The sequence below is a fragment of the Rhynchophorus ferrugineus genome, unplaced genomic scaffold (genome assembly GCF_030347505.1).
Source record: "Rhynchophorus ferrugineus isolate W39M unplaced genomic scaffold, kcgeb_rfMv2 rfM4, whole genome shotgun sequence".
Taxonomy (NCBI): Eukaryota; Metazoa; Arthropoda; class Insecta; order Coleoptera; family Curculionidae; genus Rhynchophorus; species Rhynchophorus ferrugineus.
Window position 1 is genome coordinate 29,209,943 of NW_027472583.1, and position 25,676 is coordinate 29,235,618.

Genomic DNA, 25,676 nt, shown 5'->3' on the forward strand with positions numbered 1-25,676 from the left:
ACAACAATAACTTAAAATCTGTACATATATAATTTCAGGTAAACTACTAGTAGTAGTACATATTCAATGAAGCCATATGATATGAGCTGTCTTGGAATCTCTATAGAACATTCTAGGTCTATTCTATAAAGGTGCTTTGAATATCTTAGTAGAAATGGTAGCGCAGGCTCATTGAAAATTGAGTAGTATTCATGGCAATGAGTATTTAAGTGACTGCCGATGTCAAAAATTAATTGCTCGGTTTTGTTCTGAAAATTTCAATATTAAAGATGAACCTTGCTAAGGCAAACCGCCTAAGGCGCATTTCATCGCGCTTAACAATTCGTTTCAAAAATGGTTTTTTGAATGTTAAGCGCGATGAAAAGCTGATCATCTACCACTATAATGTACTCGAAGTCTGGAGAAGCTTCACAAAACCGTGGCAAAGCTCCCACTGACACCCAGACATATAATGTTAGTTAATTAGTGTTTGGTGGGACTAATGCGATTAAAGCAGGTAATTAAAAAAATGGTTAGAATTGATTAATTGGAAATTGGTTTTGATGTCACAAATTTAAATGACGTATGCACAAAATTTGAACAGACTATATATTGATTAGTGTTTGAAATTTATATGTATAAATTAGCTTTTAAGAACATGAAAATTACCTAAGTCACTTTTTCCCCAACCCAGGAGTTCTATGTTTATAGATTTGGATTATCACCGTCAACGCATTTATCAGATTTGTTTGCGTGGCTTGATGAAAACATGCCTAAACGTTACAACTGTTTCCTAGCATATTTGAAAATCTTAGTATATATAAAAAGAAATACCTTGAAATTATATCATTAATAAAATGTTTAGTTAATTCTTGCTTATTTCTCTCATTCTATAACTTGTATAATAAATTAATATGTATAATTAATATACCCTTGAAAATAATCATTTCAGTTTCAATCAAAATAAACATAGTGATTCTGCTAATCACTAAAATATTTAATTAATATGCTACTAATAATATTAAGCCATAAAACATGTTTGCCAATTTTTAATAATATACTAATAAATGATATTTCAATTATTACTAATATAGATATTAATAAAAAATATTCCTGCATACATAACCTTTAAAAATATATTACACATTACAATATATAAGTGCAAAATTTAAATAAATATGTTAATTCTAAGCCCTGAAATCTATTAGTTATTAAGTTAGCCCTTGTATAAGTTTTATTACATATTCAAAAGAAAAAACCAAAATAAATTAATTAAAAGTGGAAAATCCTTAAAATCAAACAACTTTTATAAAAAAAGATTTTTAAATTTTTTATGCATCTGTTCGTCTTCTAGAGTATAGATGGCAGCACGACATTCTTTATTGGTATTATATCGATTTTTATTAATTTTATATACGCTAATTATTAATATTTGAATTTTGCTGGTATTTACAAATATTAACTCTATCTTGTTCAACATTTCTTCTCCTAAAATACAATTTGTTAAGTGTCATTACGTCATTGGGTAAAAAACATGGTGGACAATGTTGTGTCGGGTGTACTAAAATAAAGTCATATACAAATACACGTTATTTCATAATTTTCCTATATAAGCTAGTTTTGTATATAGAACTGTACTTTTTATTTTGTGATATTTTAGATCGGTAAGTATGTGATATCATTCACAAAAAATTGATAAATATTGCCAAAATTAAAATAACGGTACTGAATTGACTGACGTCCGTCATAGTAGTTTTTTCGTCCTTTTTTCTGGAAACCGTCGTTTTATCAGCGCTACTTTGACAACCGAATCCGACTCTGGCATTTACATCACCCCGACTGTTCATTGATTTTTCGGAAAACGCAAGTGCAGTGCTATTTTATTTGTTTTCTCATCGCTGGTGACTCACGACGTTGTGGTCCCTGCCCTATCAGTTTACCATTTCGCGATATCCAACTAAATTATCGTTTTAAAATCATGGAACTGCTTACAGATAGACCGAAACCAACAATGTCAGACCGTAGAGCTGAATTGGAACGAAAAAAAGCTAAACTTCAAGCATTGAGGGAGGAGAAGGAACGTCGTAGACGCGAAAAGGAACTGAAGGATGTTAAGGATGCCACCGATAGGGCTCATCTGGTCGCTGGTGGTGACAGAAAAGAGCTAGATGAAATGCTTAGTGAAGTTGGGGTGGCTCCGTTGTCTGAGGTGTATTCAAGTATTTCTAGTGCAAATTCATTGACACCAGAGCCGAGTAGAAATCATACGCCAGATACTTCCTTGCAACCGAATAGCCTACCAAATAAGTAAGTAGATTTGTCTATTTTTTTTGTGTCTTGTTTTAACATAATCAATACAATATTAAATTATTCTCATGGCCATCCCAAATTTTATAGAATATTTAAATCAATATAATTCACATGTTTAAATATAGTCGTGAAAATAGTTTTAAAAAAGTTTATAAAGTTTGCATTTGTTTGAACATGAAATTAAAAAATTTCAATGAAACAATGTCAGGTTCCATATATATTACTAATGATGTCATAAGCTATAACTTATTCAAATCAATTAAATATGTTCTATTCAATAAATTGTAACTTTTGTTTGTTAAGGCCCTTTTGTTGATTTTTGTCTATGATATATTGTTATTATTTTTAAAATTCATTTATTTTTAGTGTTACTGCTGTGCGGAAAAAGGCACCTCAGTTGTCAGTGGTTCCAGTTCAGACTACTAGTATACCACCAAAAGAGGTAGTTGTGTATACTAAACAAACACAAACTACTGCTACAGGTCATGAATTGCGAGATGGTAAGCATTGCCACTTTATATATAAAATGTATTCTATTATTTTTCATTGCTAAATCTTTTTTTGTTAGATTGTTGGTAATTCTTATTGCATACTTTCTTATGTTTAGCCTCTTACATTTTTTAGCCCTTGTTCAAAATCAAACTTGTTTAATTACAAATTTGTCTACATTGATGGTTATAATTTTTCAGTTTTTGCAATCACATATTTGCATCAGTTATTATTTCACTCCTATATTATTTATATTTAGTTGCTTTTCTGCTTTATACACTTCTATAGATGGCTGATGAAAAAGCTTCAACTAAAATGTAAAAAATAAAACTAATTTTTATTTTACTGAAATACCATGAACCATTGTTAATGCTGCTTCGACAGATTATTTTGGGTATTCATGGAAAAAGTTTTGTGAGTATATCTTTCTGTATTTCCTACCCTCAAACTCATTAAGTTAATCAATGTTTTAGTATGTTTATTAATAATGTTAATTAAACAATTTATCAGTTTTATAAAATATGGAAAATATAATGGAGTTGGACAGTTTCAGAAGTCTAAAGCATTTTTAGCATTGATTGACTCTAAACACTTTGTAGAATAATATTGAAGTGTAGAAGCATGTACAGATTTTTAGCTGACATTGCTTCAGATTACAATATAAAAGAAATTCAGTCAGTGTATAGTTACTATAGTTTTTACGTAACAAACTTTTTTATTAGCATTAACATATATTATTCAGATTTATTTTACATATAACTTGCACATCATAGCATTTGTATACAAATGCAATCTCTTAAGAGTCTACACCAATAAGTTGATTAAATAAGTAATGATGTATAGTAATATTTAAAACTTTTCAAATTATTCAAATTGAGACACTATATTTTATTTTTTTATATTTTAGTTTCAAGCTTTTATAGTCACTCAAAAAGTAGTTTGTAGATCAGTTTTGGTTTTTGTAGTTTTGCTTTTTTTCTGGTTTTTCCTACATTTTTTTAATTTATGTATAAAATATTATCAGATCATTCAAATTTCATTGTTTGAATTCTGGGGATGCTATAATAATTAGCTTATATTAGATAATCAATTACAATTCAGAAACGTCATTTTAAACAATTTGATTATTTGTTTCATATATATTCATTGTGGTATAAATTCAAAATTTTTTAAAATATAACGATTTTTTTATGTTATTATTAATCATTTTTTACTTTCTATTTTTTAAGACTAATTGTGCCTATGACTTGTTTGGTTATCTAATGCTAGATTTAAAAAGTAATAATATTTAAAATCCCCATATTTTTTAAACAACCGACAACATTGAACGATACGATTTTGTTTATTTTTGTGAACAAAGATTGAAGTTTACTTAGATATAAGCGATATTATTGTTTTGTATCGTGAATGCTAACAAGGATTTTCTTCTGCATCATCATCTCCACTTAAAGGCTATATGGAGGATTGGTGGAGACCAAGAAAAGGTACGCATCAAAGCTACGATGCACGTCAGTGTACACTCACAATATAATATGCTTCACATAATTCTTCACACGCTGTATATAGAACTACCAGCACTAAGTAACGATATGTGTAGCAATTTCACCGGTAGAATGGCGATACCATACTACCCGTAACGTCTGTTGTTTTGTATTTTTTCGTGTGAATTAGTGCGAATGAATACACTTTCGCAGCTACAATGGCGACTGGTTTGTCATGTAGATGTGGATGCTTTCATCTATACATAATTAAAATCAGATACCACTAGATCATACATTATATTTTATGTTACAGACCCACATTAAATTTCATGTTTGATTTTGAACATTTTTTTAATGAAAACTTTTAAAAGTATTATAAAGTGTTATATTTCAGAACAGCATTTTTAAAATTGAGGAAATTTTTCGGTCACATCCTTTGTGAACAAATGTTTATAATTTTAAATTCGGTGGTATATCATTGGGTGAAGTGTTGTGAATGGAAAGCATGTATGATTGCGTACTAAATTTGTAAGATATAGGCTTAAAAAAAATAAAATTGGTGTTAGTTGTACTTTCAATATTCTATTTCTGTTCTTGCTTTGACCTGACGAATGTTGGCCTGAGTTTACAGACCATCCTTACGTTAAATAACTTATAATTTATGTTGTGTATTTTAAAAATATATATTTAACAAACTTATCGTAATTTGATCAGTATTAACTTATGCGTTGTAACGCAGTGTTTCAGTTTTATTGTTATATATATTTTTTTAAATAAAACTGAAACACTGCCTCCATTAACTAAGATACAGCTAACTGTACAGGGTATATTGAACTTTCAGGCATTGTGTCCTTTGAAGTGCATAGATCTGAAATATATTGAATTTATTGCTTTAACAATTGTTGACTATTTTCCTAAGTAAAGGCTTATGGATAACCAAATCATTTGGAATTACCAACAAAAAAAAATCGCTGCTGTTATTATTAGGAGTAGATAGCCTTAGTCCTAATGTAGCTCGTAAAAAACATTATTTTTGGTTTCTAATTATTTGTTTTTTTTTCTTTTTTTCTATCAGCTCATGCGACAGACTATTACGGTAAGTTTAGCGATTCTGATGGTTTGAAATTTGCGATGAATACATTTTGCTAGTTTTATTTATATCGCTTTAAGCCAATACTGCATTGGATCCAATCTCCCTGCTTCTACCAACCCCGGAATATCCTTTCTATACCAGCCAGCCATTCGTCCCAGAGCAAAACGTCCACGTCATGAGTTATTTTGCACAAATGTGTATACGGAAAATCGTTTCTTAGCTTGGATTTTTATTTTCTTGTTTATTTCTATGTTGGTTTGTTTTGGGCCACGAGGGTGCGTTGTATGTTTATTTCCCGTTTATTTGTACATGAAAGAATATGCCTTGTAAATTATGCAGTAAGAAATTTGGGATATTGAAAGATACCTGTGCTAAATATTGTGAATTTACTAGGTTCTTCTTGTTATTCTTTTGGTACTTTGCATATTTCACTTAAAGGAAAATGAATGATAAAAAAATATTTTTAACGCCAATTTAAAATGCCTTTGAGAGTTGCTAACATGATTTTTGTGACGTTGTTGACAATTTGGTATATTTATCATTTGTTTAAGTCAAGTTAGTTTGTATTTCTTGAACATTAAAGTAGAATTATTAACGGAGCAACCTAGTAAATTAACATTAAGATACCAATACGATTGATTTGAGGGTTAAAAACAAGACGCTTTTTTAACTTATTAACATCACTAACAGCATGTCGGATAATGTTTTAACTTAGTGGCCGAAAATTGTAAATAATAAGTATTGTTCGCTTGTAAAATGAACAGCTTTCAACGCATTAGACTTAATATGTATCTTTCGAATATGAGCCATCATTTGTGGACAATATTGATAATTCTTGACAATGATGACATTAAGTAAAAATAAGTTACATCTTTCGCGTCCCTTTCGATTCACAAGGTTGTATGTAACTTATTTTTATTTTTATTATATTTTTTTTGATCGATTAAAGATAGCCACAAAATTTTGATAAATTTCTCTATGCAAAGAAAGTTTTTGTTTTTGTTGATTGTTTTTGTTTAAACTCTAATCTGAAATGTTTCTTTTTCCCACACTTCGAACGACAGATGAATACAACTTAAACCCAGGTTTAGAGTGGGAAGATGAGTTCACAGGTAGGTGGCTACGCATACCTTAAGTATATATACATATATCTTTAATTTTTGGACATGAACGTATTGGTGTTGTTTCTTTGCTGTTTTTTAACAACTATATTTTTAAAAATATTAACCCGATAGTTTTGGTCAGCTAACCGCTTGAGTAGATGTAGATGCTCTGTAGCCGACTAACTTATCATTAAGTTACTTTATTTTGTTAATAATTAACTTATTGTTTTCGATTATTTTCATTTAATTTTTGATGCGTCTTTAAGTTGAGCTTCATTAATATCACTTTCTGTTTTTTTAATTAAATGTTATTGTAAACGAATGTCCCATTAATTCGGCTTTTGAACAGGAACTTGACCGTGTTAATATTCTATAAAAAATATTAATAAGGACTCAAAGTGATTTTTGATTAAGCGTTACAAAAATTAAGTGACTGTTGATATGAATTATTGTAGCTTTTCTGAATCATTAATTTGTAGAATAGAGCAGTAATTGCGTCGTTTGTCTAACTCAGTAATTGACAGCACTGCCAACTAGATCAGCTCGCTAACATGCCAAAGGGGAGGGTTTATAGGGTTTTTCTAGTTGTATTTCTGGGCATGTTAAATGTTTCGTTATTTTAATTGTTTGTGTAATGCACACTGCCTAAACTCCTGTTACGATCCTCGATGCGTATCCTTTTGTACACACGCTTTGTTTGCCGGTGTGTCATGTATACTGAACCCTCTCGAACATGTCGAGCCCGTTCGGCCGTTGGAAGGGAACAACTTGATTTGATACATTTTAAATTATACTTGCACTGTGATGTGGGGAAAAAATGGGTGTATGGAAACTCGAAGCCTATTTTGATTAGTTGTAATCTCAATTTTTTCTACGGTTGATAGTTTCCATATGGGCATGAATGCGACAACTCTTCATCATTTAATTCAACACATTTGTTTAGCGATGACTTAAAAATAAACTAAACAATTGACGCAGAGTTTGTTATAGCCGTACCGAAGACGTTAGAATCAATTAATAAGAATCACAAAGATGTTAGTGAAGAGAAAGTAGTCGAGTGGTCATAAAATATAATGCTTGTAATTTTGTGATTTTTATTTGATTTTAACTCTATGGTGAATGAATGGTAGTTTCGCGCTTGTGCGCCTTGAGACTTCGCAAAATATTCACCCTTAGTTCTGACGTATGACGACCCGCAAGGCGAAGACGAGGAGAATTCCTTGCCGCACATCGGCGTCAGCAAGCTGCCGCCCGGCATTCTTCCCCATGGTCTTCCCCAGGTCAAGGAAGTACAGCCAGCAGTCACCCAAGTGGAGCAAGAAGCCAAAAAGGAACAGGAGCAGAAAGAAAGTGAGTTTCACTGGATCTTACTAAGATTAATTTTGAAACTGAACGTGGTTTCAGTTCAGGAACTGAGCGAGGAGGAGAAACAGATTATCATTCTATCGGAGGATTTCCAACAGTTCATCGATCGCACCGGAAGAGTCATGGAAAGGGCGCTGTGTGAATTTGTGGATATCTATACCGATTATACGGGAACTGGTGAGGAAACTCTCGATGAGAAATCGTACCAGAGGATTTCCTTCAACAGAACTTTCTATGATGAAAGGTAAATAGCAATTATCTTTAGATCTCAATCATTTGAAATATGCATTTGCTGTATGCACAGATGGTCTAAGAATCGTACTGTTACATCGTTTGACTGGTCGCCACAGTTTCCCGAACTCTTGTTGGCTTCGTATAATAACAACGAGGAATCACCGAACGATCCAGATGGCGTGGTTCTAGTTTGGAACACCAAATTCAAGAAGACCACGCCCGAATATATATTTCACTGTCAAAGCGCAGTGTTATCCACTACTTTTGCAAGGTATTGGGCTTAACATTGATGATGTAATTCTAGTATTCGATCTATTCCTTTGTAGGTTTCATCCAAATCTTATATTAGGTGGTACATATTCGGGACAGTTGGTCCTGTGGGATAACCGGGTTCAGAAGAGGACCCCAATTCAGAGAACTCCACTCTCAACTAATGCGCACACTGTAAGTTAATATTTAATAATGTCTGTCTAATTTTCACTATCCATTATTTCAGCATCCAGTATATTGTATGGCCGTGGTGGGTACACAGAATGCACATAACCTGATCAGTATCTCCACCGATGGCAAGATGTGTTTCTGGTCATTAGACATGCTGGGTGTGCCGCAAGAAACACTGAACCTGCATAGGGCTCAGGCTGCAAAACCGGTAGCCGTGACTTGCATGGATTTCCCTAGTTCAGACTTTAACAACTTTGTGGTAGGTTCTGAAGAAGGTACTGCGTATTCCGCTTGCCGTCATGGTGCCAAAGCTGGGATAACGGAGTCCTACGACGCCCATACGGGTCCCATTACTGGGATTAGTGTGAATGGAGCTCAAGGCGGTATAGATTTTTCACACATGTTCCTCACGTCTTCTTTTGACTGGACTATTAAGCTTTGGAATTTAAAGGTATGTAATAACAATTCACAACAGGCATGTTAACGTTAATTTTTGTATTGTTTCAGGAAACAAAGCCGCTGTACTCATTCGATAACAGTGGTGATTATGTGCTGGATGTGAAATGGTCTCCAGTACATCCTGCTATGTTCGCAACGGTCGACTGTTGCGGACGTTTGGACTTGTGGAATCTAAATCAAAATACCGAAGTTCCAGCCGCTAGCGTCGCAGTAGAAGGAATGCCTGCGTTAAACAAGGTGGCGTGGACACCTTCAGGCCTTCATGTGACAGTAGGAGATAACATGGGAAGGATACACGTCTATGATGTGTCCGAGGTAAATCTTAAAGTGGTCTCAAAATGTTTAGAACTCTAAACTTAGTAAATGGTTTTGTAGAATTTTGCTCATCCAAGACACGACGAATGGAACAAATTCCTGTACACAACGCAAGAACTGAGGAACAACCAGGTAGACGAAGAAAAGAAAAAGAATGATGTGTCCAAAAACCAGATTCTGGATCTGTTACGATAAATTCGCCAAGCCTAGTGAAATTTTATTCTTAAATATTTGATATTAAGTCTAATAACAAAAAAAGAGTGGATATTTTCATGGGCTCTAACATCTATTTCTCCATGCCCTGTGGTTATCATAGATGAAAATATTCCAAAATCACCCATTTGCTATGAGGGCGATTTCCATTTATAGAATATGCAGCTAGCAACTCTATGGTTATTTTTTTTATTTATTTTTATTGAAAATAATTAATTGGTTCTTTATCAAATCGAGATATAATGCAGGTTTTTAGATGAAATCACAAACTTTTGTTGTCATTCAAGCTTCATGCTTGTATTCCGTTCAATGTTATACTTCACGACTTTGAGAAACATATCGAGAAATAAGCTTATGTGTATATCCACTCCACTAACTGGAACCTTGTTAACAATTAACATCGATTTGATAAAGAAAACACCGGTAATATAGCAACAATTCCCAAAGGCTGTTGAAACACGCAAACGGGGGAAAAGAACCAGTGGTCGATAGATGACCTTATGTTTGTGATTCTGTAACGTATAGATGGGGATAGTAGTCGGGATATAAATTTTTTCTACTCACACTAGCATCTAAGTCACTCCTGTTAATAGTTTTGTTTTTGTTCTTCGGTTTCATAAAATAAAATAAAATAAATGAACCATAATAAGTATATCCTAATCGCTTGAAAAAAAATATTTTAGAAAAAAATATATGGAAAAAAAATTATAAAAAGTCTATCCTGTAATAAAAAGCCGTACTGTTTATTAATATTTTCTTTTTTATGTTATATATATATTTTTGTTGGTTCACTTAATACATAGATTGATCTATGGAAAGAATAAAGAGATACTTTATTTTTGATGAATTGTGCTTTCCTAAGTAATCCCTCTGTTATATGTGCCTGTATATAGCTAATTTATTATATTTTTTTTTGTATTAACAAATATCATTTAATGATTTTTGATACTTATTGTTTTATATATACATATATTTTTGTGCCTCTGTGTACATAAATTAAATTATTTCAAAATTACATTGAAACATGTGTTTTTTTTGTCTAATAAAATATTCCTGAATTTTTAAAAATAATATTTTGCTTAGCAAAAAATTATATTAATATTAAATTACATATATCAACTCTTCATAGGTTTAGGTTGTACAAAGAAATATAACTTTCATCATATTAGTGATATGTAGTATTTATTTTGGTGGTGCTATAGGTGGTCTAACTGGCCCCATAGGTCCCATGGGGCCCATTGGCATCATACCCATCATTGGAGGTCTCATACCCATCATAGGAGGTAAAGGTCCATGAGGCCCCATCACCATTGGTGGCATTGGTCCACCTGGTCCCATAGCTGTCATAAAAATTCATTTTACACCTGTGCATATATAAAAATGAATGTCTTACCTCCTGGCGGCAACATGCCAGGTCCTTGAGGAGGGGCTCCAGGCCTTTGACCCATAAGTTGTGCAGGGGGAGGGATAGCAACACCACCTTTACCAGGTTGAGCAAATGGATTATTTGCAATTTTTCCTGCTTTAAAGGCTGCTGTAGTGGCATCAATCAAATGTTGAGCCTAAAAGAAATATCAATATTATTTATATCCTTAAACTAACTGTATCTTGGCATACCTGTTCTTCCATCCACTTCTGATAATAAAATTTAACATTGTCTTTATGCTTTCTACCAGTGCAGTGTGTTTTTCTTACGCTGGGTGAGTCATGAGTCAAATAAGTATCACAGTAATCACAATAATATTTTGGCATCTTGAAAATATGGGTGTTTTCAAACCTATGACGAGTTACACTTTATAACAATATTAAAACTGAAATGGAATACTATCCAGATATAAGCTTTTATACCTATAAATGTATAACCTACACACCTATAAAAAACTATACCTTTAAAGTTTACGCACAGAGTATTATACTACTATATATTATTATACTAGTATTATATAGTATATACTATTCTATCAAGTTTATGGCCATACAAAAGTTTATGATACAAAAGACTTTTTAAGGTTATACACAAATGTACACTAACCCCACTACCGACTATTAGGAATGCCAAAAAATTATCGATGTATATATAAATACTAATAAAATTTATATGTAATTGAGTTTATATTATTTTACCTAAATTACACATAATAAATTATATATAATATTACTCTATATACTTTATGATCGAGTGATAAAATCTAATATTTTGTGTAATATACACATATATATTAGGGATAATCGATATATTTCGATAATTATTTAGATTTTCGATATTATTTATTTTTATTTATAGATTTATTATCTATAAATTAGTATATCACTCGATCATAAAGTATATAGAGTAATATTATATAGTATTATATAGTTATTATATAGTATATATATATATATATATTATATAGTATATACATTATAGAGTATATATATATATATATATATATATATATATATGTAAATATATTTTCCGATATTTATTGACTGTTCCGTAAACCTAAATAATTATCGAAATATATCGATTATGCCTAATACTATTTTTGAAACTGACAATAGAAAAAATAAACTATCTGTCTCTGTTGTTAATTATTGTATATGGAACGATTATTGTATGTTTTTTCTATGATATGGAATTGTGAATAATTTGTTTATTTAATTATTTTTTCTTGTATCTTTACCTTATTAAAATGGCAACGGACGAGAATTTCGAAGGGGTAACGAAGTTATTGAAATGGTATCGCATTCTTTTTTAATAATTAACATTTTTTATAGTATGAAGAAGACGACGTAGTTGATGCGACAGGGGCTTTGTGCACAGCAGGAAGAAAAAGACTTTTCAGTAAAGAATTAAGATGTATGATGTATGGATTTGGAGATGATCAAAACCCTTATACAGAAAGTGTAGACATTATAGAGGATATAGTAATTGAATTTATTACAGAAATGACCCAAAAGTAAAAGAAACTAATTAGTTTGTTAGCTTTGTAACATAAAGTCTAAATCTTGTAAATATTACAGGGCAATGGAAATTGGAAGGACAGGCAGAGTTCAAGTAGAAGATATAGTATTTCTAGTTCGTAAGGACCCTAGAAAATACGCGAGGGTTAAAGATTTATTAACTATGAATGAAGAACTAAAAAGAGCCAGAAAGGCTTTTGATGAAATTAAGTTTGTAGGTAATGTAAAGTAATTATTGTTGTTGAGTGAGTATGTTTTATGTTATAAATGCATGATCTAGATGTATATTTGTTAGAAGGTATTTTTTATATAGTTTATAATTGACTTTTTTATGTATATTCTTTATATTAAGGTATTATTAGTAGAACAATTTAGATGTTTTAGCATGAATTTTTGGTTACATTACAAAATGCTAAAGTATTTTGTTTTTTCAGGAAAAGAAGCATTAATAAATTAAAGGTAACAAACAACTTGTTCTACTTTATAATTCTTAAATTCAACTTTTAAAAATGGTGATATTTTATTAAGACTTATGTAATATCTATAAACAAAAAATGTATTTGTTATAAATTGGTTTTATTAACAACCTTAACCAACAGAAAAATTCACATTTTCCACAACATTTTTTGATGAAAGTATAACATCATTTACACCTATTCCATAATATGATGACCCACAAAGAGATAAAGGCAAATTGTTGGTTTTGATATAAGTTTCTATTTTGTGCAAATTTTCCTGATGTCCCACAATGTATTGAGGTATACAGTCCCTTAAAATGTTTACTTTGTAGTTTATGGGTTCACTGTTTATTTGCAGTGTGGTTTTTACATCCTTTAGAGCAATTTTAAGTAAGTCTTCATTAATTGGATTCTCACCAAAAAGGCTTTCAAACCAATAACCACCCATCATGACTGTTAGAACAGTGTTTTGGTATGAGTGGCAACAAGAATCATATATTACACCTAGAATTGAGAGCTTTTCCTTGGGAGGTACCAAAAAGCCAAATCCTGGACTTTCAATTAAGTGACCTTTGAACTCAAGGTTTATAACACCTACTGTTACAAATTTGATGTTGTTTAACATACTTGCTAACTGAGGATGCTGATTGTTAATTAATGGAGCAAGAGTTTTGGCACTCAGTGAACTAATAACATGGCTGTAATTAATAGAATGACCATCATCGAGCTTTATTAAAGCACCATTTTTTTTAAACTTAATTTCTGATACTTTAAAGTTTTTACACAAATTTACATGTGTGGAACTGCTCAGAAAGGTCTCTAATTTAATCGGTAATGTTTCCAATCCATTTCTGAAGCTGTACACATTCCAGTTTTCCTCTAGTGCTTTCTTTGCAAGTTTCCCTTTTGGTATCTGAGTGTTTTTGTTAAATACATGCTTTACAATACCTTTAGAAATACTACCATATTTTTGTTCATAATCAAACAGCTTTTTCATTAAAAAATTAACACTCACCTCTTGCGCGTTGCCTGCACAAATTCCCCTTATCAATGGACTAATTAAATATTCAGCAACTTCATCACCAAACCTTCTCCTTGTAAAGTTATAAATTGATTCATCTTTGACTATTTTAGGTTTAGTTACTAAGTCCTGCAAAAGATGCATCAATAAAGGTTTAGAAAATGGTTTCTGCACTTTAAGTAAGCTACTAAATGTATTTGGGAGGCTGTGCAACTCTCCACCTGCATAAATCATTCGATTTCTTGCAACGGCACTGTCATTCTTTATGGGTAATATGTTTTCACTTAATCCCAGGTCATCTATCAGGTTAAGAGTATTTATACCAGGATTTCCTCTAGGTCGGATAGTTCGTGGACCCTCCTCAAAAATAGAGTCATTTTTTTGCTTATTTGATTTAATCCAACCGCCAAATCTATTTGATGCTTCCAGTAGTGCGATACTTGTGCAATTTTTCTTTAAAAGATAATATGCTGCTGTTAAGCCTGATATACCGCCTCCTAATATAACTGTAGGCATAATGGTAGCTATCTTTAAATATTAAGTAAATAACATTGAAAAAAATTAATAATAAACGATGAGGTTAAGTTTAAGTTGGCACTTAACTTATATAATTAGTTGCCTAAACAACATTGAAAATATAAAGTATCCAGCATATCCAGTATTTTTTTTTGAACAATAAAAAATATTTTTGTAATTTGTAGACCTCGTAAAATTACATCTACTTTTAAATGCCTAGATACAGGACTAGATAATAAATTTGATCTATAATAAAACTGTAATAAAGGAAAAACCCAATTACGTTTTTAATTATGCCTGTTTTGAACCCTCGCCTCTTTTCTGGCCGACGATGATCTATTACAAATTACGTCATTACGATTGGCCATCAGGAGAGGATCAGGAAGCTAGATGCTCGCAGGAAAAAGGTGTCCACCTGGCGAATTCCCATTGACTCACACGGTCTGAAAACACTCGCACATTCCCTCGATGGGATGCCTAGGGGCTGCAGGATTACGGTGGGATGGTGGTCAGAGTGATAGGGGGATAAGGGGTTTGATGAAGATACATAGCTTTATGCATCGTCACCTTTACCGGAGGGATGTTGATTGAATTTGTCTAGCTGAAGGCAATTGATGCGATCCTTTGACGTTTACGGCTATTTTTACTAACGTCGAATAAACTAACTAGTGTTTTCGCCATATTATCAATTTTAATTACAAATAAATGCAATATAAATGTATGCAAAAATGATAATTTTAAATAAAAGTGATGTGAGTTGATAATTAAATTATTTATTAAGACATAAAATAGAGGTTGAAGTTTAAAATATTTATATCTAAATTGTAAGAAAGGTACCAGAGCATATAGAGCAAGGGGATTGTCTTAGTATAAGCAGTTTTCTCTTGTTTTACATTATAAATAAATTAGGGATTCTTTAACATGAGTACACTACAATATATACGGTTCAATTTAATTATTCAAAACAGTTATTCTTTTAATGAGTTACCGTTAGAATATGGAGTTTTTTGCTAATTTTCTTCGAATTTGTAATTAGCAGATCGCCGATGTATATACCCTTCTTCAATACACTCTTGGGTAGTTCTATGTATACGCAAGATTGGGTAGTACTAGGCCGTTTCTTTTTGATGTGGCCCTTGGGTACAAATTCATTAAATCCGGCAGTTTTAGGACGTACTCTGTCGCGTTCTTGCCTCATCAGACTCTGGTTGATGTTTACTACGTTCGGACTAAGACATTTCTGCGGTGTTTGCGGTTGGAACCCTACGCTTTTCAGCCTGAGTTTATTTTCCCTATTAATTTCGCGTTTTTGTCGATTCCGTCTCGAGACTTCCTTGAGCCACTGGCAGAACACACTCTCGTTCTGTTGGACCTTCATGATACGATACTCTTCAATGAGCTTTTGTCTAGCCATCTCTTTCTGTCTGATGGTCTCTATGTGTTTGTGTTTGTTTTTCAATTGTCTGTAACTCAGACCATATTCAGATCGATAACCGTTGTAGTTTGGTAGGTTTCTGAAACTGTGAGATGATTTGGTGTCGTCGCAACAATGTCGTTGGTGAAGTTGGAGAGGTGGCAAATTAACCTGAAAAAGATCAGATGGTAATTAATTATTTTGGTAACACCAATTAACATTGATAACAATTCATAATAAAAACTAGATAATGAAATTAAATTACAAATGATTCTCTTTCAATAAGTTTATGTAATATTCTACATTTCCAGCCTTTACAACTATAAGTTACTGTGACAAACTCTATGTGTTAAATGTGGACGATTACCTGTTTTAATTCATCATACTGCATACTGCATACTGCATGCAACTCATCATACCGCATGTGTACTACATATTAGGCATATAACTTAATGTTTACAGACTTTTTCTTTAAGTTAAAGTTAAATTTACGTACAGAAATATTTTCGTAGTCTCTTGCAGTTTGCAATGATGGAACATTCCGTGTAGTATTCTAACGAATTCCAAGAAAGAAAATATGCTAAGTACTCTAACTATGGTGAAAATGCAATACTGTTTTAATGTAAACAATTGTTAAGAAACCCAACCTAACTGTTAAAAGGTTTGTTTGTGTGTTTTGACATTTCTCTACATAAAAAACAGTTTTCATTATTAAGTTATTCAGTGTATACAGGCGATAGTTAAAGACGTTTTACTCTTGTTACACTTTAAAGTTTTGTTGGTAGGGCTTTGTTATTTTTTAATTATCGATTTTGGTTTTAACTATTTAAAGGTGGTGGTTTTGGACGAAAACTTAGCTGGAACTCACAAGGAACTTTCAGACAGCTTAGTAGTTGATGAGTTAACAGTTTTCAGACGTTTATAGCTGGTAGGAAAGATCTAAAAGGGCGAATAATGTCTACAAAACAAAGCCATTTCAACATCACGGTTTTACTGCTTACCAGGCAAAAAAAGAAGAATTTTATGTGACGTATTGTGACTGGCCATAGAATATAGATCTAGTACGAGAATCAAAAGAGAAAATAGAGCTTAGTATTGGAAAGCTTTCCACATCAACACCAAAGCGCAATTTTCATGTTAGTAAAGTCTTACGGCGCATATGGTAGCTACAGCAAGGTTCGAGCTGCTAAAACTGAATGAAGGTGTTACTTCAGATGTCTACCAAAGTCAATTCAACGACACATATTGTTTTAAAATTAGCAATAGAGAGTGCAAGAACAATAGCAATAGAACAGGTGCATAATCATTCTCTTGAATGACAACGCCCGTCCACACCAAGCATAATTGTGTCAGCGTATCCACCAGACACAGCTCTTGGTTATCATTTGTTCAGATCGGTGCAGTATGGCTTGGCTAGTATACTGCTCCGAAATGCTGAAAACGAATCGCATGCGATACAGTGTTTTAGTTATTTAATTTGCCGCCAGGTGGCTCGAAGTAGAAATTTGGTAGCAAAGTTTGACGTAGCAAGAACATTTGACACTTTCTGGTTTCAGAAACCTATTCTAAAAAATAAGAAGGCGTAGTGTACGTATGTTTATATTTGGTGGAAATAATCAAAAATTTACTGGATATTTTCGATTTTTTTGGTAATTCTATGCTTCCTATAGAAACAATTTGATTTATATACAAAGAATTTCGGTTAAAATTTTTTTAACAAAGCTTTTGTTGAAAGCCTCTCTTTCATTGCTGACAAAGCAATCTTAAAAAAACTTTTGAACTTAAGTGTTAAATATTCTTATTTAGTAAACTGTGTTTTTATGGTTCTTTTTTTTAGTTAAAAATATTTGTTTAAATCTTAAGACATCTCAAGTGTTGCATTCCCGAATGTAGTAGCATTTCAAATGAATATCCTCCCTAGAATCCTAGGGATCCTGCTCTATGTCAGAAATGGCTTTTAGCAATAAATATTGAAAAACTGATGGGACTATCTTGCGAGGTCTTAAATTAGAGTAAAAGGGTTTGTAATGTACATTTTACACAGGATAACTACAAACCGAAATGTAGAAGAGCATTGCTTAACAGGGATAATATTTCCAGTTGATATTTACATTGTAAGTCTTTTATAATGTTAATTATATGTAAGTTTTGTAAAATATAACAAACCTCTATTTTAGTTATGGCATAGAAGAAAGAAAACATTGGTACAAATATGTCAGGAAATGTGAGTTGAACAGTGAACTTATTAAAGCCCAGCAGTATGATAGATGTAATTTGACAAAGCCAGAGACTTTTTTTACTTTGTTAGTAAATGATATCTTGACTGTTCTATTGAATTCCCAGATTATGCACAAAACTTAACAAGCAGTCTGTCCAATACCTTAAATCACCAAATGCCTGTATTTTTCAATACGATCTACTGTTTTGAGCATTCTGAACGAGACATAATTAGAAAGATAATAGTTAAGTGTTGTTTGTTTTGGTGGATGAGAAAAGTGAACAGAATAGCAAAATGCAAAAGTGAAACATGTAATATCTAATATATGGTAATGTTTATATAGTATAGCTTATATGGTAATGTTTTGTTATATATTTACAATAAATATTTGGCAAAGAATATATTTAAAAAAACTTTTCAAAATCAATAGTTTTCAACATATATATTGTACTGTACTCTATATTTGGCAGAGTATATAAAATCTTCCATATTCTATAGTTTATTAAATTTTGTACATTTAAAAGTATAAGTTTTATTTAAATCTGTTATATTACGTTTTAATGTATTGTTAGTACAATATATTGTCATTAAACATCTTATATCGCATTTTTATTAATAAAATATATTAAATTTCCCGCTATTCAAATTGTCAGTAGCGCCCTGTGGTGGCAAATTAATGCTAAACTTGTTCACAGGTTATATATATGGGAGATACACTTCTAATTCCTCTGTGTTTTGTGGGCCTGAATCATAAGTGATTCGTAATAGGTTAAGGGCTCAGATCTCTCGTTATAAATGGGAAGAAGCATGGGGCTGGGGACGGAGATTGCAGGGGAATGAAGAATACGTAAGCTCGAGTTCGTTAAAGTATATATATGAATATATATACAAGCAGGGAAAGGAAAGTAGAAGTAGAAAGAAGGCGTATGCAACAAATAGCGAAAAACTAGAAACATGGGATCCAGAGTTATCGATAGGAAAAAAGGAAACATTCAAACCAACGGAGAAAAGTTTAGTAACGCAGCCCTGTAGCCAGTAAAGCACTAGAAAACTAGGAACATGGCGTCGCAACAGAATTACAGGTAGGATAAAAGTCATTGAAACCAATTAAAACAATATACCAATAATTAAATGAAGCATTGTTTGGCTAAATTGTATGTAAGAAATGAACCAAAATCTTGGCGCATAAGATTCAATGAATAATGAACAAGTTACGATTTGAGAGATCACATGACTATTGCTTGTTCACAAAAAGGTAGTAATTATTCAGTAATATTCAGTGTTGATGCTTTAATAAAAGGACAGGAAGAGCAAACAGCAGACTTAATGGAAAGCCTTTATGAAGTATAACAGTATAACTTTATCACATAATTGTGCAGACTTACTCAATTAAATCATTAAACGAAATAAAATTCTCACCATGTAGAAATAGAATAGTTCAAACAAATTTGTACGTAGAATATGATGATGTTTTATTTTGGCAATTTAATTGTATTCTTGAAAGCTTTGTTTATAATATTAGTTAGATTAGTTGATAGATACATTTTTATTTAACCAATGTAGAAAAGAAGAAGAACAACTAATAGATGGTGCTGTAATTTGTATAGAGGCCGTTCAAAAATGTATAAAAGACCACTGATGTAAATAAAGTGAAGTGAAGTAACAAACAAGTTATGGTTTGACAGATCGCATTATGACTATTGTTTGTTCACAAAAGGTAGTAATTATTTGGTAATATTCAATGCTGATGCATTAATAAAAGAACACCAAGAGCAAACAGTGGACATAATGGAAAGTCTTTATGAAGTATAACAGAACTAGAATTCTTTCTCGGAAATAGAGGAGAGAAAAGAGAAATTAAAGATTCATCAAAATCACATAATTTAACGACTGATCCAGTATTTCAACATGGAAGAAACAACATTATAGCAACAATGATGGAAGATGTTTGGATACGCCAATGGAAGGCTAGAAAAAAGAATACCTCAAAACCCCAAAAGACCATGAAGTAATGTAAAGCGATAGTGGACTTGAAGGAGCCACTCAGTGGCATGGAATTAATTCATTTAAATACACATATGTAGGTTTGGCAGCCTAAGAACGAACTAAATAATTAGCATCAAAAGTAGAAGAGTGTGTGAGTGAAAAAGTTTTAAAGAGTACTCAAAGAGAGAATTATGTCTAAAGAAAAAAAAAATTGTTACGTTTGTTTATTAGATAATTGTGCAAAATTATTCAATTAAATCATTAAGCGAAATTAAATTCTTAAAAAAAACTAAAAATTCTTAAAAGTAAATCGTAAAATCAAATAAAATAGTTCTAAGTTCAAACAAAGTTGTTTGAAGAATGAAATAGTGTTGTTTTGGTTAAAATGTATTTTTGTGTAATCTTTATTTATAATGTTCGTAAAGCCTCAAAATTGTTAGATACATTCAAATTGAGATGAGGTGTTCAATATATGATTTATGTCGATACAAGAGCTAATGTAGAAAATCTCTCTAATTTGTATCGAGGCTGTTCAAAAATGTATAAAAGACCAACGATGTAAATAAAGTTTCTCTTTTGTTCCAAGGCCATAAATTGTGTTATTAATTTCGTCCCATCCCGAATAATAAGCGATTCGTTACAATAACTAAGTACGTAGTATAAACGAGTTTAATTCACCATATAATATCGAATATTGTCAATCCAGAGTTTTATCCAGAGACTTACCACGGGTTTTTCTTGAATATCTAACTTTTTAATTAACATGGAAAGCCGCGAATCGACTTGCTCGATACAGTGGTCCTTACAATTAATTTCTGTCCTTTTGCTGCCCTTCCGTCCCTTATTTTTCCGCTTTTCCGCTTTCTGGTCGATCTGGTCCTCAACATTCCCTTTTCTTAACTCATTGGATACCTTGGATTCAGCCACGTATTCACTTTGTCGGAAACTGCCCTCTGCCTGTATTTCACCATCATCGTCGCTGGATAAAATCTCCTCTACGAAGGCTTCTCCAACTTCTTCCTCTTCCTCCTCCGTATCTTCCAGACTGATATTTTCTCTCAATACTGTACTATATGCGGACATATTATCTGTAGAATCTGGAACTAAAATGATGATAGTACAATAATATAAATAAAGCTAGAGTTAGATCCTACCTTTTTCTATGATGCCTTGATCCTCCTCTACCTGATCGCTCTCAATGCTGTTGACGTCGTCATCGGTCAGATCTGGCTCGAACGAAACCAGCTCTTCTCTGAACTTTACCTTGATAGATCTAGCTGTCTCTAGCGTAGAATTGAATAGATCGAGGTTGGCCTGTTGGACTTTCTCTGTTATATTATAAGGGGATGACGAGGGTTGTAAAACTAAAGGATTCTCAGTTAAGACGGTTGTTTCATGATTTATATATGAATGAAACAAGACTTACAGTAACAGCCAAGGTCATCGTCATCATTGTCTGTTTTCGTGGAACTTTCATTTTCCAAGGCCATTTTTGTCAATGAGCTTGGCGTATCGAGTGATTCCTCTGCACTAGCTTTTGTTAAACGTTGCCGAGGCAACGGGAGAAGGAATTCAAAGACAGCTTGTTTGATCGATAAATAAGCCAGAAGATTATTTTGGATTATTATAAAGTTAGGTTAGTTCCACTAAATGTTTGTTGTTTAATATTTACATAAATATCATCACAATAATTTAGTAGTGTAAGCACATCTAAAATGAATAATCAATTAAGCATTAAAAAGATTTTTTAATTGAGAAAAGCATAATTTGATTAAATTTAATTGAAAATTAAGAGCAGTTCAGTGATAAGTTCGGATTTAATTATCGGGTTACTCGAAATTATTATTATTATATTATTGTTAAGTTATTTTTATCCATTAAATAAAGCTTTTATCGTCTTTATACATGTTTATCCTTTAATTTTTGTAACTGTAGCCACCTTGAGGCATGTTGAGTTTTACGTAGTGGAATAACGGTCTATAAAATACCCAGAAATATAATCCCAGATGTTGAACACGGGCGGGGTGCCAGCAGCGCCAACTAGAACCCGATAACGAATAGCTGGCAAACCCGAGACGTTGATCTGGGATGTTATTGAAGGGTATTTCCATTCATTCAGTTACCGACCATCGTTTGGTTTAGATGTCACCATCGACTGGCCAAGCCTCGCCACCAGGTAACACCGCTGCCAGCCGTTTTATCTATTTTGTATTTTCCACAGTTTTATATTACTTCAATAAATAACGGTCACATAATGTAAATACCACTGTTTCATTTCGCTTTACCTCCATTCATTGAGCCATATAAAATAAACCCTAAATAACTAATTAAAAAAGTTCAAATTGCATGAGATAAAAATTCAAAATAATAAACGTGTTGGTTCTATTGACAGCATCATGATGTGTCTTGTATGATGATGTCATGCAACTTGGGTAGAGTGCAATTCGATTAATATCAAATTATTAAAATTATATTGAAATATTTAGAATTAATTAAAATTCCTTTCAATTTTGTATGATTTTATCCGTTATAAATCTCTATCTAAAAATAATTCGGATTGTTTGCTTGGTCAAAATTCTAAACATCAAGCACATTGTTGTATATATGCTATATTATATTTATTATTATATACAGTACAGGTCTTATTTGGAGGACATTTATATATAGAATATTACAATTTAAATAATATTTATTTTTTATTGATCGAAATATATCTTCTTTATAAAGTTCTTCAAAGCCAGTACCATATATTCATAAACTACAGAAAATGCTACTAACAATACACCAAACTATTAAAATCATACATTACAACCAGAATATTTGGAGTCAAACAAGAAGAAGCTTACTCTACAATAAAAGAAGCTAAAGCAGGTGTACCACAAGGAAGTGTACTGGGACCAATGCTTTATTTATTTTACACTTGTGATATACCACAAATGGAAAATATTACGATGGCTACATTTGATGATGATACTGCGGTTATAGGTATCGGAGATGCATATATGTGCAGTTCACCTCTAAACAGACCTTACAAGCACCAATAACATTAAATAACACTATTATTCCATATAGCAACAACGCTAATTATCTCAGAATGAATCTCGATGCAAAACTTCGCTGGAAGGAATATATAAAGAAGAAAAGAAAAGAACTGGAATTTAAATATAGGAAAATGTACTGGTTAATTGGAAGAAAATCACAATTATCAGTACATAATAAATTGCTATTATATAAGCAAATACTGAAACATATATGGACATACGGAGTTCAATTATGTGATGTTCTGCAAATAGTAACATAAATAAAATACATTTTTTTCAGAACAAAGTCCTGAGAGGTATTGTGGGTGCACCCAAATACTATAGGGCTGATTACCTACATCGAGACCTTCAGATACCCACAGTCAGTCAAGAAATCAAACGAATTGCAAAGGGGCATGAGGAAAGATTCCATTCTCATACGAATATTGAAATATTGCCACTTTTGGATACCACCAGAACAGGACACAGGCTCAAAAGAATCAAACTATCTGATCTTGTGTAGTGTTGTGTAGTGAGGTGTATATATTAAAAAATTCAGCAGTGACATGTTGAAACATTATTTCACCAGAGACCGAATTAGGGCCGATGGTTCCTCCTAGTTATATACCTAGATGTAAGTTATCATAAAGACAAATTGTAGGTTAGACGAAAACGACTAGTAACAATGTATTAATTAAATAATAAAAAAATGAATTTTTTATAAATTCATTAAAAACTTTATATTTTTAAATGGTAATAGAATTAATGAGAGAATATTGCATATCTGAGGCAAAATCAGTTTTTTATGCAACATAATTCTCTTCCAGGGTGATACACTGATTATAACGACCCGCCAACTTCTCGATACCATTTTTGTAGTATGATTTGTCCTTTGTTTCAGCGATCACCTCTTCATTCGACGAAAATTTCTTACCAGCGAGTATTCTTTTGAGATCTGAGAACAGGAAATATTCGTTGGGTGCCAGATCTGGAGAGTGCGGTGGATGAGGAAGCAATTCGTAGCCCAATTCATGGATTTTTGCCATCGTTTTCATTGACTTGTGACACGGACATTATCTTGGTGAAGCAGCACTTTCTTTTTCTTTAAATGCGGCCGTTTTTCGGCGATTTCGTCCTTCAAACGGTCTAGTAATGCTATGTAATAATCGCTGTTAATGGATCTTCCTTTTTCAAGGTAGTCGATGAAAATTATTCCATGCACATCCCAAAATATAGACGCCATAACCTTGCCAGCCAACTGTTTCGTTTTCCCACGCTTTGGATGCGGGTTTATAGTGTGCAGTCCATTCGTATGACTGTTGATTGGACTTCGGAGTAAAATAATGGAGCCATGTTTCATCTATTGTCACATATCGACCCAAAAACGCAGGTTTATTACGCTTGATTATCTTCAAACACTGCTCCGAATCATCAACTGGTCGTCGTTTTTGGTCAAAAGTGAGCTCGCGCGGCACCCTCTTTGCACAGAGCTTTCTCAAACCCAAGACAGGGTATTTTATTGGCGAGAGCGGCGAATTCTCTTCAGATTTCCTCAACCTCGTTCTTTGTCGTTGCTAGCGGGGCTAGTTGTCTGGCTAGTCTTTTCCTTTTTGAGGCGGAGATCTGGGAAACTGGTGCACGGCTTTGTTGGTGTTTCGGCCCATGACTTTCTGATGGTGGTAGTTTTTTAAATCCTATGAAGTTAACATTGTGTTCCTTTCCACAGCTGGCTTTTTTCACTTCGCTGGCGTTTTTCTGTCCTTTTTACAGGATCGTGACTCGTGGTTTCCGGTACACTTTATGCACTTTGGTGGGGATCGGAAGTTCCTGGAGTAGCGTTCGTACAGCTGGCGGTTGAAACTTTGTTCCGGCTGTCCGGTGGCTCTTTGAGACTTCACTGTTATTCTCTGGTCCAGTAGGTATTGGAGTTCGTAGATAGGGTGCTCGTCTCTGGGCATTCTGATCTGGATAAGTACGATGATGACTTCGGGTTTTGTCAGACCTCTTTTTACGAGGGTTGGATGAAATCCCTTTTTCTGGAGTGCTTTTTTATTTTGCCGTCTGATATCGACTCCAATAGACCTCTGATGACGCCTTTGAGTTGACTCTCCTGTGTATTTATATGTAAATGGTATTTTCTTCTAGGATCTTACCAGGTGTACCGGAAAGTAATTACCGGTTTTTTTATGCGAAACAGATGTCGCTAGACTTAAGTGTGTTATGAGTTTACACATAAGTCATTTTGATCTACTGATATTAACATAAAAGCAACACCGTTATCGATTTATACCTCTGTTTCGTTTCCTGCCTGAAAACGTGCATTTGCGACACGCGTTACTTTTCTTATTTAATCAAAGGAAAAAAGCCACTGAAAGTCATCGTTTACAGGTAGAAACTTACGGTGAGCGTGCTCTAATCTTAAAAACAAGTGAGGCTTAGTTTTGAAAATTAAAAAGTGGCGATTTCGATGTGTAAGAGAAATAACGCTCTGGTAGAACGAAAAAGCTTGAAGATGCGAAACTGTAAGAGTTATTGGATAAAAACCCAATCCAAACAATTGGCAGAAGCGTTAAATATTGCCCAAGAAACGATTCGCGAGCAATTATGAGCAATGGGGA

At 32.7% G+C, this 25,676-nt stretch overlaps 5 protein-coding genes across 44 annotated transcripts; 2 read left to right on the forward strand and 3 right to left on the reverse strand.

The window, feature by feature from the left end:
* The first annotated feature begins 1,486 nt into the window (after window positions 1–1,486).
* sw (cytoplasmic dynein 1 intermediate chain short wing) lies at window positions 1,487–10,505 on the forward strand. 34 transcript variants are annotated; one of them, XM_076402608.1, is made up of 13 exons: window positions 1,489–1,643; window positions 1,974–2,286; window positions 2,656–2,789; window positions 4,197–4,262; window positions 5,335–5,355; window positions 6,417–6,464; window positions 7,632–7,805; window positions 7,860–8,064; window positions 8,125–8,325; window positions 8,381–8,498; window positions 8,551–8,946; window positions 9,003–9,269; window positions 9,330–10,505. In XM_076402608.1, the coding sequence occupies exons 2-13, from the start codon at window positions 1,991–1,993 to the stop codon at window positions 9,462–9,464; spliced, it is 2,061 nt and encodes a 686-aa protein (XP_076258723.1). In that variant the 5' UTR covers window positions 1,489–1,643; window positions 1,974–1,990; the 3' UTR covers window positions 9,465–10,505. The 34 variants fall into 34 exon arrangements, with proteins under 34 accessions (XP_076258751.1, XP_076258723.1, XP_076258731.1 ...); XM_076402616.1 differs by having other exon boundaries at window positions 4,230–4,262; XM_076402610.1 differs by lacking the exon at window positions 1,489–1,643 and adding an exon at window positions 1,825–1,842 and having other exon boundaries at window positions 1,978–2,286.
* Window positions 10,506–10,555: 50 nt separating this feature from the next.
* On the reverse strand, window positions 10,556–11,508 carry snRNP-U1-C (small ribonucleoprotein particle U1 subunit C). 6 transcript variants are annotated; one of them, XM_076402658.1, is made up of 4 exons: window positions 11,354–11,508; window positions 11,100–11,306; window positions 10,876–11,044; window positions 10,556–10,822 (listed from the first exon to the last, which is right to left on the reverse strand). In XM_076402658.1, exons 2-4 carry the CDS (start codon window positions 11,232–11,234, stop codon window positions 10,665–10,667), a joined length of 462 nt encoding a protein of 153 aa, XP_076258773.1. In that variant the 5' UTR covers window positions 11,235–11,306; window positions 11,354–11,508; the 3' UTR covers window positions 10,556–10,664. The 6 variants fall into 6 exon arrangements, with proteins under 6 accessions (XP_076258773.1, XP_076258777.1, XP_076258774.1 ...); XM_076402662.1 differs by having other exon boundaries at window positions 11,100–11,259; window positions 11,370–11,506; XM_076402659.1 differs by having other exon boundaries at window positions 11,100–11,259; window positions 11,354–11,492.
* Window positions 11,509–12,022: 514 nt separating this feature from the next.
* Taf13 (TATA-box binding protein associated factor 13) lies at window positions 12,023–12,995 on the forward strand. Its single transcript, XM_076402668.1, has 4 exons — window positions 12,023–12,181; window positions 12,240–12,421; window positions 12,486–12,643; window positions 12,860–12,995. The coding sequence occupies exons 1-4, from the start codon at window positions 12,155–12,157 to the stop codon at window positions 12,880–12,882; spliced, it is 390 nt and encodes a 129-aa protein (XP_076258783.1). The 5' UTR covers window positions 12,023–12,154; the 3' UTR covers window positions 12,883–12,995.
* On the reverse strand, window positions 12,983–14,531 carry Ppox (Protoporphyrinogen oxidase). 2 transcript variants are annotated; one of them, XM_076402654.1, is made up of 2 exons: window positions 13,899–14,531; window positions 13,702–13,842 (listed from the first exon to the last, which is right to left on the reverse strand). In XM_076402654.1, exons 1-2 carry the CDS (start codon window positions 14,418–14,420, stop codon window positions 13,834–13,836), a joined length of 531 nt encoding a protein of 176 aa, XP_076258769.1. In that variant the 5' UTR covers window positions 14,421–14,531; the 3' UTR covers window positions 13,702–13,833. The 2 variants fall into 2 exon arrangements, with proteins under 2 accessions (XP_076258768.1, XP_076258769.1); XM_076402653.1 differs by having other exon boundaries at window positions 12,983–14,420.
* A 646-nt stretch (window positions 14,532–15,177) lies between these two features.
* LOC143196336 (uncharacterized) lies at window positions 15,178–25,016 on the reverse strand. Its single transcript, XM_076404002.1, has 5 exons — window positions 24,799–25,016; window positions 24,616–24,728; window positions 21,193–21,459; window positions 20,765–21,141; window positions 15,178–16,005 (listed from the first exon to the last, which is right to left on the reverse strand). Exons 1-5 carry the CDS (start codon window positions 25,014–25,016, stop codon window positions 15,397–15,399), a joined length of 1,584 nt encoding a protein of 527 aa, XP_076260117.1. The 3' UTR covers window positions 15,178–15,396.
* Window positions 25,017–25,676: the final 660 nt, after the last annotated feature.

Coding starts and splice junctions, on each gene's coding strand:
- Taf13 (XM_076402668.1), top strand. CDS start 12,155: ATGGCAACGGACGAGAATTTCGAAGGG. Junction 12,422..12,485: donor ATTACAGAAATGACCCAAAA/GTAAAAGAAACT, acceptor TAAATATTACAG/GGCAATGGAAATTGGAAGGA. Junction 12,644..12,859: donor TGATGAAATTAAGTTTGTAG/GTAATGTAAAGT, acceptor TTGTTTTTTCAG/GAAAAGAAGCATTAATAAAT.
- snRNP-U1-C (XM_076402658.1), bottom strand. CDS start 11,234: ATGCCAAAATATTATTGTGATTACTGTGATACTTATTTGACTCATGAC. Junction 11,045..11,099: donor AGAAGTGGATGGAAGAACAG/GTATGCCAAGAT, acceptor TATTTCTTTTAG/GCTCAACATTTGATTGATGC. Junction 10,823..10,875: donor TGGCATGTTGCCGCCAGGAG/GTAAGACATTCA, acceptor TTTTTATGACAG/CTATGGGACCAGGTGGACCA.
- Ppox (XM_076402653.1), bottom strand. CDS start 14,420: ATGCCTACAGTTATATTAGGAGGCGGTATATCAGGCTTAACAGCAGCA.
- sw (XM_076402640.1), top strand. CDS start 1,958: ATGGAACTGCTTACAGATAGACCGAAACCAACAATGTCAGACCGTAGA. Junction 2,287..2,655: donor CCGAATAGCCTACCAAATAA/GTAAGTAGATTT, acceptor ATTTATTTTTAG/TGTTACTGCTGTGCGGAAAA. Junction 6,465..7,631: donor GTGGGAAGATGAGTTCACAG/GTAGGTGGCTAC, acceptor ATTCACCCTTAG/TTCTGACGTATGACGACCCG.
- LOC143196336 (XM_076404002.1), bottom strand. CDS start 25,016: ATGCCCAGAGACGAGCACCCTATCTACGAACTCCAATACCTACTGGAC. Junction 24,729..24,798: donor GACAGAAAAACGCCAGCGAA/GTGAAAAAAGCC, acceptor TACCACCATCAG/AAAGTCATGGGCCGAAACAC. Junction 21,460..24,615: donor TAGCAACGACAAAGAACGAG/GTTGAGGAAATC, acceptor TGTTACTGTAAG/TCTTGTTTCATTCATATATA.